The sequence below is a fragment of the Ctenopharyngodon idella genome, chromosome 22, assembly GCF_019924925.1.
Source record: "Ctenopharyngodon idella isolate HZGC_01 chromosome 22, HZGC01, whole genome shotgun sequence".
Lineage (NCBI taxonomy): Eukaryota > Metazoa > Chordata > Actinopteri > Cypriniformes > Xenocyprididae > Ctenopharyngodon > Ctenopharyngodon idella.
In genome coordinates, this window is record NC_067241.1 from 10,178,139 (window position 1) to 10,192,042 (window position 13,904).

At 39.1% G+C, this 13,904-nt stretch overlaps 1 protein-coding gene across 1 annotated transcript in view; it reads right to left on the bottom strand.

Moving 5' to 3' along the window:
• Positions 1–13,904, bottom strand: part of plxna2 (plexin A2) — a 221,716-nt gene that overhangs the window by 178,300 nt on the left and 29,512 nt on the right. The window contains exons 2-3 of the mRNA XM_051879828.1: positions 11,502–12,830; positions 5,047–5,229 (exon numbers count right to left, since the gene is read on the bottom strand). Coding sequence (XP_051735788.1) covers positions 5,047–5,229; positions 11,502–12,704 — 1,386 coding nt within the window. The 5' untranslated portion in view covers positions 12,705–12,830. The remainder of the gene's footprint in view (positions 1–5,046; positions 5,230–11,501; positions 12,831–13,904) is intronic.

Consider the following 13,904-nt stretch of genomic DNA (forward strand, 5'->3'; position numbering starts at 1 on the left):
TACCATGGTATGGCATCAGTAATATTATAATGATTACAGCGTTTTCCGAATCCTGCATACTATCAATCAATCTCGGTAATGTAAATGTTGCTTACATTCCACGCTATCCAATATTTTGCTACATAAAACAGTGGGACAACATTTCAGAAAAGGATTGTGAAAATGACTAATGCTACAACTGTTTAATCGCTTGCTGAAATGAGGACAATATCACTGTGGGTCTGCACAGGGTCTGCTTTCATTAATTCATTCAGTGGGCTTTTTCCTCAACTTGTGTGTCCAGCTACAAGAGCCAATGCTGCAAGAGTCGCCTGTATCTGCTTTTCCAGGATACAGAGAGAGAATGATGAGAGAGAGAGCTCAACCAGCATGGAACTTTTGCATGGAGCAAGGAAGGGTACAGCAGGGAACTGTGTCGATTGAATGGGGAATTGGTGTATGTGTGTGAGAGAGAGCGAGAGGGAGGGAGAGAGAGAAAAAGAGAAAGTGGCAATAGAGAGTGGTGGGTTTGCTCTTTGGGAAAGGAGCCAATCCAATTACAGGCAGCAGTGCAAGCCCGGTTTCTTCAGCTGAGCTAAATTTCACATTTCATCAGTCTCTTCCCTTCTCTAGCTGCCACTGTGCTACACTTTTTCCCACTTTCTCTCTTTCCCTCCCCCTCCTCTTGCAGGTAGAGGGCAGGAATAGGCAGATCATACGACTGACTCCATTCTTCAAAGGATGAGGCACAATCACTCACCCCTGTGTGACAATATATCACCTACAGAGCATCAAAATCCTGTCTATAAGTTAACATCAACATGAGTGCAACTAGGTCCATGCCATAGAGCTAAAAATGGAAATTATATTTCAAAAATTGTAAAAAAACAAAAAAAAAAAAAAAAAAACATTTATAAATAAATACATATTCAAATTAGTAAAATAATATTTTATTAAATATATTTTTAAAAATATAAATGAATAAATTGTAATTATTATTATTATTATTATTATTAAAAGAACAAATTATTAAATTATGTATATAAGAAAATATATTGTGTAATGTGCCATTAAGAAGAACTACCTTTGGTCAATTATCTTTTGCTTGTAAAGGAACACATGAGTAAAGTAGAGCTAAAAGAATTAAAACATTTAACAGGAAACTGTGGTTTCTCGAAAAAGCTGAAAACAGGGTTATTGACCCATCAAAATTGTGATAATTTATAGTGACTTATGGATATGGTATGGTGGTCTGCTCTCATATTTTCTTTTTGTTCTTAATTTGGTGTATTAATATTTTTTGTTTATATTTTTTCTTCCTGTCCTTAACATCAACCTGCTAAAGGGACTACGGATGAAAATTAGCCAGTGTTGGCTAAATCTGGTGCATTTTACATATTGTATGTATTATTAATGTACATTGTCCCTGATTAAATAAAATAAAATGAAAAAAATGAAATACAGGTGAATCTGGAGACATTAGGAATCTTCATGGTCAAATAAAAAGTAAATTTAAATAATCACAATATCCGTGATGCTGCTTAATTTTGTACGACCAGCAAAAAATAGAGAATATATGGTGAATATTATCAAAACACAGCTTGAGTTGCACTGAGGAAAAGGCTCATGGACAAAAAACCAAAAAAAACAAAGTATCTCACAAACACCAGCTTCCTGAGCTCTCTGGGCTCGTTTGTGTATTCTCCAAAAGACACAGTTTTTGGGGCTGCGATAGCTCTCTAACCTTTCCAAAACACACAAGCTCTCATAAGACTGTCTTATCCTCTTCCTCTGACACTGTTACGCTCTGTGCAGATGTGACCAAATCCTCAGGGTTTACAGAGACTATCGCAAGATACTCAGCATTTCCATCTAGGGTAATACCTCCCTAATTCCGCCATATCTGTACGTGTCATTTTCCTCTCCGGCCACTAGGGCGGCGATAATACACTCTCTACAGCAAGCTTGAGGCTAGACAAACATGCCGCGGCAGCACTTCTAAGAGCACAGCGCTGTTGGCCTAATTTAATTGTACCAACCGAGAGGAGAAAAAAATAACATTAATTAATAAGCCACTAAAACAAGAGGATTACAGAGAGCGAATGCCTCCGATGCCGCTTCCTGATTGCGGTGCTGATTCAATTATAAATTAATTAATCAAGGCGCAAAACACAATTTGGACGTTGCCGTGCTACCGGCATGAAACAAACACTCGGTTTGACTCTTTGACATTGTCCGTTCTCCCTGGCGTCTGGGAAGGCAGCTGTTATTTGTGTGTGTTTGTAGGAGGGGCAGGTGGGAATGAGGGACAAACCCAGCGTTTGTAGAGCAGGTCTCTTTCTGTCTTCATCCCTTTGGTGTCTCCTTCAGCTGCTGTGGGGTGAGGACAGGAGGTGGGCATGCCTGTTCCTGCTCATCAAACAGGGCCTAACCTGTCACTCAACACTGTCGTGTCCCAAAGGGGGTATGAGTCCCAAAAGCAGCTGACAGACCCCTAGTCATCTTCATAATTGCGCATTGCAGGTAGTCTCATCTTGTTACCAACCACAGCAGTTCAATTAGCCACATGCTAACATGTCAACACTTATTGAACTGGCTGCTCAATAAAGGGCAAACATTTTGAACCACATGAATAGATCTGTAAAGTCAACATGAATCAAAATAGACTCCAATTACTTTCTCAAAACACATTTCTGGTCTTATTGTGCTTAATTCAGTACATGTTTACTGTATATTAGTGTTGTTATTGTTAAACTAAAAGTACTAAATCATTTTCAGTAATAAAAATAAAGCTGAAATAAAAGCTAAATATTAGGTGAAAATGTACAAAAAAATTATACTTAGAAACATGAAATTAGAAATTTTGTATTAGCAGATAACTGAAATTAATAGGTTTAAGTTGAAGTACTAAAAGTAATAAAACAAAAACTGAAATAAAAAAAATTATACAGAAATATTTTAAAAATGACAAAATACTAAAACTTAAAGCTGCAGTCCGTAAGTTTTGCCTCTTTGTCGCCATCTCTGTTTGAAACCTGCAATTGCAGTAATTTGCAGAATTATCATCTTTACATGGTTTGTGCATCGGCACGGCTCCTCAGCGCAGATTAATCTAATGTTTGGCGTGGATATCGGTGTGGATACTGTACTTCGGAATCATAGATTCTACGTCATGGAAGTATGACCAAAATAAGAATTTCCCCCGGAAAATGTCAGTAACATGTCTTATTAGAAAACATTATTACAAGCTTACCGTTGAGAATCAGGCTAAGGTAAGGAGATAGTTTTGAACACTGGCTGGTTATGTACTCGCTCAAAAATATTTAGAATAATTTTTAACCAAAAAAATTTACGGACTGCAGCTTTAAGCTAAAATGAAAACTGAAAATATATAAAAATAAATGCCAATTCAAAAATATTAATAAATACTACTAGAACAATAATGGGTTGTGAGTTGTTTTAATAATGCTTAAACAAAAAGGCCAAAATGTCTCTGGCTCAAAAAAATATTTTTCTTTCTGGCTGACGTCATTTAAGGGGCTTTCGCAACCTGTAGTGATAGGAACACCAGGGCACTCCCCCGAGAGCTAAATTTCCCCTAGAGCCATTTTCCTTTTTGCATTCGCACCAGCAGTAAGAACTCTGAAGTGACGTATGCCTTCACTTATATCCGGCTGCTCTGATTGTTGAGCAGGACTTTTATTTTGATGGCGCTGAGAACGGCAGAGCATGAGCACACATCGCTCCCATTCTCCAGCTTCATTAGTTTACAATCCGTTGAATAATCCTATCTAATACATTATTAGCTAGAACTGTTATACAAAGAAAGTAACTGTGTGCGAAAAAGTGTTAGCTGTGTGGGTAATGCCCAATGTCGCTAGCTGAGCAGAAATACAAAATCGTGTTTTGCTTGGTCCCTTCAAAGTCATGTTGGGTTTGCTCCTCAGCGAAAAGGTTGAGAAGTGCCTGGACTTCGGTGTCGGTCCGTCACTCACTGTTTTCCATGTTCGTGGATTAAATATATGGGCTATAAACTGTGTGTGTTTACACTGCTTTTTAAAAAAATGGCGTTTCACATGCATTCAGCCAATTATGTCACTGGTAGTTCCTATTGTGCTGGGTTAGGTCCAACTCTGAATTAGGAGCTAATTTAGTCCACCCAAAAGGCGTTCCTATAGCTAAAATCATTGCCAGTTCCTGTGGTGGGAACATGCCAAAAAGCGAGTACTTCTTCCACCAATAGTTATAGGAACTATGAAAATGTTCCTAAGGTGCGAAGGCACCTTTAGAGTGGAAATAAATATAACCAATTAGCTAAAAAGTTATTGTTTTAGGCTTATGTTATAGTGTAGGTAACAAAGCCTGCCTAAAATCGTGTCAACAGTTAGCACAGTAATTTAGGCTAACACCGACTGCTACATCTGATTCTCTTTAAATACTCTGTTCCACATTCATATAGCAAATCAAATAGGTAAGCAAATGGCATTCATGTTGACTGATAGAAGTTGAGTGATGGTTTCTTGTCTATCACGCTACTATTACCAACCAAAAGGTATGTTTAACACCAAATTATCTTCATGCTCTTCATCTGAAAGATTATAATTACGAATAACCCTATATACTCTCAATGGCATTTGGCTCTTGTGTCTAACATCCTTTCTTTGGGTTTGGCTGAGAAGACATTCTATTAAAATTAATAGACTCGGGAGGCACAGGAACCCCTGAGGTCGCTTTAAGCTGCCCATTATGGATGGGAAAGTGAACAAAACCAGAAGAATCCTACAAAAAGGTATTAAATATTTAGGTGAAAAGTTTCTGGTTCCCTCTTTTCCATCCATACTTTTAAATGAGGCCAGTAGAGCAGTTCAAAGTAGTGCTCCAGAAGACACCATTAATAACTAACGTGACACACTGTTTGTGAACAGGAACGTTTGCTTGTATCTTAAGTTACAGTTCTAGAACTTCTCCATTTAACTCAAACATGTCCAACTCTGTAAACGTCTCAGCTTCTCAGAGCCGTAACATTCAGTCCACTGCTGAGGAAATACTGCTGCGCTCAAGACTCACCTTTTTCAGACGTCCACTCTTGGTGCCAACAAAAGCCACGCAGTAGCCATTATAGACGTAGGAGGTCACCGAGGTCATGCGATCCCGGCTTTCCGTATAAAGCGTGTGTCCGGTCACCAGCTGAGAGCCGCCAAGGGGCTGGTTGATGTCCAAACCGCAGAAGGAGTCATCAATAGGGACAGGCTACAGGAGGAGAAAGGTCAACCGAGAGTCAGCAGTTTGCTTGGATTCAAAAAGTCAAGGTCAGTTTGGTTGTTTATACAGACTTCAGTAGGAGAGTGAAAAGGTTGCAATGATTTTAATACAGGGAAGCACAAATCACATTCACCGATCCAGCATCATCTGTCTGTTTTGTTGTCTAGTGAAGGTAAGAAATGGATCAGGCAACACTAAAGGTTAATTTTAGTACAAAAAATAAATCAAAAAGAGTTTTAAAAAAATGGATCAGTACAAACTCTATTATAACAAAATACTGAATGAAATATACTTTTTTTTTTTTTTTTTTTACACTTTCCACATGCTAAAAAATGAATGCAGATATTCATGATTACAGTAAAATAATTGTAAAAAAAAAATATTCTATAAAGATTAAACCCACAATTTCTAGCAATTATAGAAAAAAGTGTCACGGTTTCCACAAAAATATTAAGTGGCACAACAGTTTTAAACGTTGATAATAAGAAGAAATGTTTCTTGAGCACCAAATCAACATATTAGAACAATTTCTGAAGGATCATGTGACACTGAAGACTGGAGTAATGATGCTGAAAATTCAGCTGTGCCATCACAGATATAAATTTTAAAATAACCGTTTTCTATTTCAATGTATTTTTAATTAAACTCCTTTCAAAAACATTTTTAAAAAATCCCCAAATTTTTGAACGATTTTGTTCAGAAGATGCTGTGAAAACTTTTCGAAAATCCCTTGTCATTTTAGGGTTTTCCGTGACCGTGGGATTCAGTTTTACTAGAGTATCACACTATAAACTGATGATATAAACTGATTTGGGTTTGCAGTGAAGGCCAAAGAATACGGATTCTTGTTCAGTTTCTGAGGGGAGACAGTAACTGGACCATTGAGTGTGGTTTCCCAAGCCAGACGCTTGGTTTTCTGTTCAGCTGGGCAGACATGTTCCTGCTCTGCTCTGGTGAATCCTGCCGGGCTCCCTGACTGCCTCATTACCCTGTGCTATGAGAATAGTGTAGCTCACCCCAGCTGGGGACGAAAGTACATTCACACACACTTACACACCACACCAGCAGAAAAGCAATACCTATACAGACGAGACTGGGGCTGAAACCATAAGCACACAGTCTCTAATTCTGATTTAAATGATCTAGTCAGGGACAAAGTGTTTCTATAACTTCTATGTTGCAGGGGTTGGTTTTTAATAAAACTAGGCAAATTTGAACTTTTATCCTTTTTTTTTCCTTTTTTTTTTTTACAACCAGGGTTATGTGCTTCTACATCAGAGTTATTTACCTAACAATTCCCTCTGATTTGAGTGATAGGGTTTTCAGACTGGTTCAACATATTTTGTTGATCCTGGAACAACATTCCTGTCTGAAAATTGTGTTCTAACCCTATCACTACCCCTAAACATAACCCTACCCATAACATATCGCTAAAATCAGAGTGAAATGATAGGTGAATAACACTGTTGTAGAAGCACCTAACCCTGGTTCTAAGACTAAACGTGACATAAACTGTAAACTTGTCCCTCAAATCTGATTAGTTCAACAAAGATGATATTTGGTGAAATCATGTTCACTTTATACATAATATATCATCAAAAATATATATAGATATGTGTGTGTATATATGTATACGGTATATATATATATATATATATATATATTAAAATGCTAAAAAGCTATTAAAATGCTAGCTACTGAAATAGTTTTGCCATTTTATTCCAAAAAAAGTTTAAAATAGTGTTGTCAAAAGTACCAACCGTGATACCAAGTTGGTATTGAAATTTTCAAAAATGTGACGCTTTGAGCGCTGTTGAGCAGATTCGTAAACACCTCTGATTGGCCATTGTGTTCACATGCTCAACAGACGTCTGTGATTGGCTACAATAAACAAAACAACAAAACAACACGTCTATTTACAACAAAAACGTTGTAAATAGACGTCAATAACGCTCATCATCAAGCGCTTACACAGATACACACAGGAGCGTTTGAAAGCAGGCGTCTATCTAACAAACCACCTGCTTTCAAACGCTCCGGCTTTCAAAACGCTTTTGAATTCAAACACTTCTGTGTGCTTTCAAATGCTCCCGTGCGTTGATCATTGTAGCCAATCACAAACATATCTGATGAGCGCGTGAACACAAAGGCCAATCAGTGGTGTTTACGAATCCGCTCAACAGCGCTCAAAGCGTTACATTTTTTAAAATTTCAGTACCGACTTGGTATCGTGGTCGGTACTTTTGACAACACTAGTTTAAAATGTGACTTCCACCAATGTCTTTTCCAATACAGAATGCTGCTAAACACAATAGATCGTTTAAGATCTGAGACTGTGTTGGAAATGACTTTCAGAAGAAAAAAAATGACAGAATCCTCTTGTTATCGATGTACATCCAGTAGTGTGAAATATGAGAGTGTGAAATGTGCGTCCACAGGTCCTAAAAGGGCCAGATGAAACACCCATATTTTTCCTTCGCTCTGTCTCTATTGCTCTCCCTTCGCATCTCCTCCTCTCTCTCAGACACACGTATACACACCAACTTAAACTAAAGAGATTGAAGCTTGTAAACATTTACAATGTAATGGGAGGGTGTATGGCCCATTTTTCATGTCACATGCAGGCATGGGCCACTATCAATCCCCATTTGGGTTGGGGCAGCGAGTTACAACACTCGGTGGCGTTTAGATTCAGGTCATCGGAGTTTGTGACTGACACTGGCCTCAAAGTGCCATGTAGAGTAAGAGGGATGGATACTGTGTGCTCGGTCATGATGCTGAAAACAGCACTGCTCGTCCCCCACACTCCACAGCCCTTTAATATCAGCCTGGTCGACTACAGGCTCACGCTATAAAATCTTTACTGCCTCCCAGCCCTTCACAAGCTGGGGGACGGCAATAAAGCAGGGATGTAAATGCCTAGTACTCTGCAGATATTGTTCCAGCCCTTCTTCATCGTGTTTTCTTTTATATTCGAATCTAAAAATAGCTGCCTAGATCTGTTCTTCAAAAACAGTTGGCATTTGACTACATGATTTAAACGTGTTTGTATGAAAAGTCCTTTTTTAAGAAAGTCATTCCACTCTGCATTCATCTTGGTAATGCCCTCGGGCAGCTGTGTTCTAGTCCTGCAAGTCCTATGCTAATGTACAGCAAAGGAGTCATTCTACATCTTATATACTTCAAAGGGAAAGACCAAATTTCCATAACTGGCTGTCTTACATTTCAATAACATCGAAATCTGGCAAATAATAAAATAAAATAAAATAAAATAAAATAAAATAAAATAAAATAAAATAAAATAAAATAAAATAAAATAAAATAAATAAAATAAAATAAAATAAATAAATAAAATAAAATAAAATAAAATAAAATAAAATAAAATAAAATAAACATTGTAAAGTCTATGAGCCACATATGAAATGGCACAGCACACCCTTTTGCTGACACCGAGCATTTTTACCCCCTTTTTAGAAGTAGGAAAATATTTTTTACAATGAAATAGTACTCCTCACACATTTTTGTTCGCTATTCAAGCTCAACTTACCTAAAAAAAGAATAAATAAAATAAACATAGATATAAACTTATACAGATGATTTCCAAGTACCTCTACTGACAGAGTGTGAGCTTTTGAACATTCAGTGTCAAGTTTTGTCTCCCTTGGGCTCTATGAAACCCATCTAAAGTACATGATATTCACACGCCAACCCTCAGTGCCTGATATTCACATGCCAACCCTCATGCTCATCACCGGAACCCATTTCCCAAGACTGCTGTTTCGAGTAAGGGGTTATTGTTCCATACACAAATCAGGACACGGGTTGTTTTTTTGGAATCCACCTGATCAATAGAGTATCCTTAGATCACTGCTCAAACTGGCACGGCGATAGGCTTTATCAGGCAGCCTGATGAAACGTAACACCGGCTGAATGAGTGAATAGCATCAAAGGGCTGGATGTGAAGCAGCGAGCAGGTTGGCCAGGCAGGAAGACAGTTCCAAGCTGGGCTCTGTGATAAATCTTTCATTCTGCCTTCTCGGCTTATGAACTCTCTTCTTCCTCCTCTCACCCTCGGTTTCTTAGTTTCACTTTCTCTGTGATTCAGCAGAGGCACTGGAGCTGAAGAAAGTAGCCCGAAGGCTGCAGAGAGGCCATGTTTCCAAAGATCAAAAATAGCCTGAAATAACTGAAAGGAAATTAAACAAAAACATCATGGTAGGGGAGTTCTAGCAGTATGTTTTAGGTAAAATAAGCTTTAATAGCAAACGAAAAGGTCTAAGGAGTATTATTTCACTGTAAAAATATTTTCTTACTCCTACTGGTCTTGAAAAGGGAGTAAAAAAAAAAAAGAAGCTTGGTGGCAGCAAGAGGGTGGTTAGTTTTGGCATTTGATTAGTGTGGGTTCACAGACTTCACTATGCAACTTGTTAAAGATTTACCTGCATAACACCATAGATTTATTGAACAGTATTGAGTTTTTACAGTACATATATCCTCATGATTTTATATCCTAGACCTCCTCCTCAGTCAATCCTGACACATTCCTCTAGGACCAGGAGAGAAGACGCAGGAGGTTTCTAGTGCAATGTTTTTAATGAGGCCTAGAAAAACACGGAGGAGGGCTGGCTGACATCATAAGCCATTGACGGCCCCCAGGGGTCAGACGGGTGATCCTCTAGGGTCCTTAATGGGGCCAGAGTGGAGTCGGCTACTATGAAGACCACCCTGCTCAGACACTCAATAATGTTTTCCTCTGAGTGACAATCACCTCTGACATCATGCTAATGGTGAATTTACTGAAGCTAATAAAGGATACCCAGGAGGAAACCATGTATCAGTGGTTTATCATTAAGACTCTCTCTTCAAATTCATGCACACAGATGCTAAAGAAACACTGACAGCAATAAAAATGTACATATATTCATAAAATATGTAAATATGAATTAAAAGTGCTTCTAATTAAAATTTGTTTATATCAGAGGTTAAACAACAGAGAATATGGTCTTTTGGGAGCAAGTAAAGAACAAAGAAAACTGAAAAGATGATCACCTTGAATAATAAATGCATAACTAACCATCCTAATCACTCTATTTAACCATAGTGACTTATAACTACTTAATGCGCTTTAATTTGGAGGAGAATATTATCACTTTGGCCAAAGGAGGACTGGTCCCCCAACTAAGCCTGGTTTCTCCCAAGGTTTTTTCTCCATTCTGTCACCTGATGGAATATGGCTTCCTTGCCACTATCGCCTCTGGCTTGTTTAGTCTAGGACACTTATTATTCAACAATATTACTGATCTGCCTGCATTGACACCATTGTATGAGAACTGAACTGAGCTGGACGATGACATCACTGTTTTCTCCAGAGCTGCTGTATAGATAAATTAATATTTTTTACAACAGAAATATTTCAACACTGAACTTACTTAAGTTTGAGCTGCTGTACAGCTCAAACAAACTTTGCTGCATTATTTTCCTGTTGTCACTGTAAATCTGCTTTGAAACAATCTGCATTGTCAAAAGTGCTATATAAATAAAGGTGACTTGACTTGACTTTAACGACTCCTACATCAACTTTAATCTAGCCATTTAGCCTTTCAACGCTAAACAATTAGACATAATTACAGATGGATAAAGAATATTTTGAAAAACTATTTACAATTACCAAAACAGTTGAAAGGATTAGTCTAGAATTCCTTTCATTGAATTTGCTGGGGTGTGCTTTCATGCTTAGACTAACCCTGACCATGCCTGATATTCAATCCTGTAGGTTGAGGGGTCAACAGGATTGCTTGGATAGTATCCTGTTACACCCTTAAGAATGAAATATGGATATGTTAGAACAACAACCAGCTACATAAACATTATGATGCAGATCCTATCTTCATTCCAAAGAAAACATAAAAATAGTAGCAATTCCCCATCTGACTGTTTCGATCTACTGTGGTTTTCTAGTGAGCAGAAGCAGGCATGGGAACTATCAGTTTCTGAGAGGGCAAAAAATGTATATTGCTTCAAGAGAATATCATTCAAAGTCAGAGAGCTCAAAATAAAGCTCTTAAAGCCCATTCACACAGTGTTCACAAAGTTCAATTAAAGTAGTACGATTTGTTAAACCATACACACAACAAGTTCAATTAAAGTAGTACAATTGGGAAAGAACTTCCATGATTAGGGTTTCAGATACTATATCTAAAATAATGCTAGTAAGCTAGTTGCTATGGCTAGTAATAAAACAAAACAAAAAAAAGTCTTACCGCTTTGGTACAAGGTACATCCTTTCCCAACAGCCAGTTGAGCTCTAAGTTTCCCTCTCCCTGATAGCAGGATTGCATGCGCTCCTTGATCCGTGCATTGATGTCCCGGATGCTGAAGACGCAGAGGGCCGAGTCATCAGGCGGATGGTGGTACTGTTTTTGACCTTTGGAAAAGACAGCAAAGAGCACATCATCCTGAGCACTAATGTTAAGGGACGCCGCAAGCACTCGTCCAGGCTTGCCCAAGTAGGCCGCTTGCAGAAGCCGGTACTCAACCCTGTTTCGGACACAACCGATAGGCAACGACACATAGGAGTGGAATTTGTGGTCATCTTTGCAGAGCCGTACGATTCGAGAGGTGTAAAACAGGTCATTTGAGGGCCCGCTGGAAGACATGCTGTTCTCAGGTGTTTCCGGTTGCACGGTCAGAAAGTAGACGAAATTGCCACTGGCAAAGCCATAGATGTAGTAAATGTCAAAATGAGAGACCAAAGCCAGAGTGTCGGAGGGAATCTTGATGAGCGATGAAACAAAGTCCGTGTGTAGCTCATAGTCCAGCATTGCCGAAGACTCCGGGTCACGAGGAAGCTTCCGGCTGGAGATGGTCGGAAAGTAGTCTTGTTTCCCATCCACAGCGGTACCAATGAAGAGGGTCCCATCCTTGCCCTGCGAAGGCACGATGACTCCATACATGGTGCCAGTCTGGTTGACACTGGAAAGGTAGTGCTCCTTTTTGTGAGAGGGCTCCACCAAGATGAAGAGGTCGTCCAACCGTAGCAGTTTGCAGACACCTTGGTAGAGGCTTCCGCAGGCAAGTAGTCGATTCTGAGAGTAGTCAATGAGTAAGAGTTTGTTGATGTTGTTGGTAGAAACCAGTGGTTCAGTGCAAGGCTGAACAATTAGTGGAGGGTAGCAGGCCTTGTTGTCATCTTCCGGACCAGTATCATGGGATACTAGGAGTGTTAGGTTGCCCGATAACTTGTAGACTCGGTTGACAGCACCAATGTAGAGTGCCCCTGTCGTCTTGTGAACTGTCAGGTGGTTGAAGGCCCATTCTCGTCGCTCAGGGTGAAATGTTGTAAAGGACTGTTCACAGCACACTACAGGCAAGATTAAGACTAACAACCAGCATGTAAAGGACAATGTGGAACCATGTCCAGGGCTTTGTTTCAAAGTCCTCTGTGAATCCTGCTGTCCCTCCATGGTCCGAGGGACCCGACAGGTTAGAAAATAAAGAGTTTAAAGAAGTATCAGAAGGCTCAACCTTCGTCCTCGTAGGCTGAAGGCTAACTTTATGGTCCGGTGCCTCACCAGGGTCTTCACATTTTTCTGTAAGAGAGAAAGCGAGAATGATGGATATAAATCAGCATCAAAACATCTTGACTCACATACAATCCAAAAGCAAACACAATGGAAATTGCACCTCATTCACCAAACCAAGGCCCTCTGCCTCCAGTGGAGGAATGTGTCTACTAACCCAATAGGAGGGGGTGGATTCTCTAATAGACAATGGCAGGAAAGGTTTATCTTCACATTCCAAAGGAGTTGTTGGGCAGTATTACACAATGCAGGAAGGTGAAGCACATCGAAGCAACGGAAATTATCATGACATGAGTCGCACTTCTTTCCATTTCTCTGAGACAGCAGTTTCTAAGAATGGCACTCAGTCAAAGGTCTCTAGAGTAGTGCCTGTTGTCAATTACAAGATCTAACATCAAAAAAAGAAAGGCTCTAGCAAAAGCATGACAAACCGTTTTAAAATTATTCTTCTTTTAACTGTGGAGCCATTTCATTTTTTTCCCTAACATTTTTTGAGTAATGCATTTATGTCTAGAAAAGTATGCTTAAAAGCATTCCTTTATGACAAATATTAACATAATATTCTCATTTCTTGATGTATGCTTTTCCCTTATTATCTACCCTTCCTGACTTAGTTTGTCAGTCTTACAGTGAGAGAAGTACATTGAGGGAAAAAGCAATTTATGTAATAGCAGTTTACAAAGACTGGTAGAGCGACATCTCCCCTGTACGATAAATCAAAAGGGGGACCCCTTTCTTCTGAATTTATCCCAGGGAGTTAATTATCCAATCCATTGCATGAGGGAGGCCTGGATCTTATTACTACAACAAAGTGTGAACAAATTGGGTGCCGGTTCCATGCACCCTGTTTTTACTATCTGCTCTGTGAGGGGGCTGTTTAACAGGATCTGAATCCATTAATTATGCTTTCCAATTCTGTTCGTCTGTTTTTCCTCTCTTTCCTTTTTTGTATCCCTTTGACACCATTAAGTCCTGGAGGGATTAATCATTGGCACCAGAGCAATCATCCCTAAACGAATAAGGCAGCCATTAGAGATACACAATCTACACTGTCCGAACACATTCACCATATTTCCGATCCTA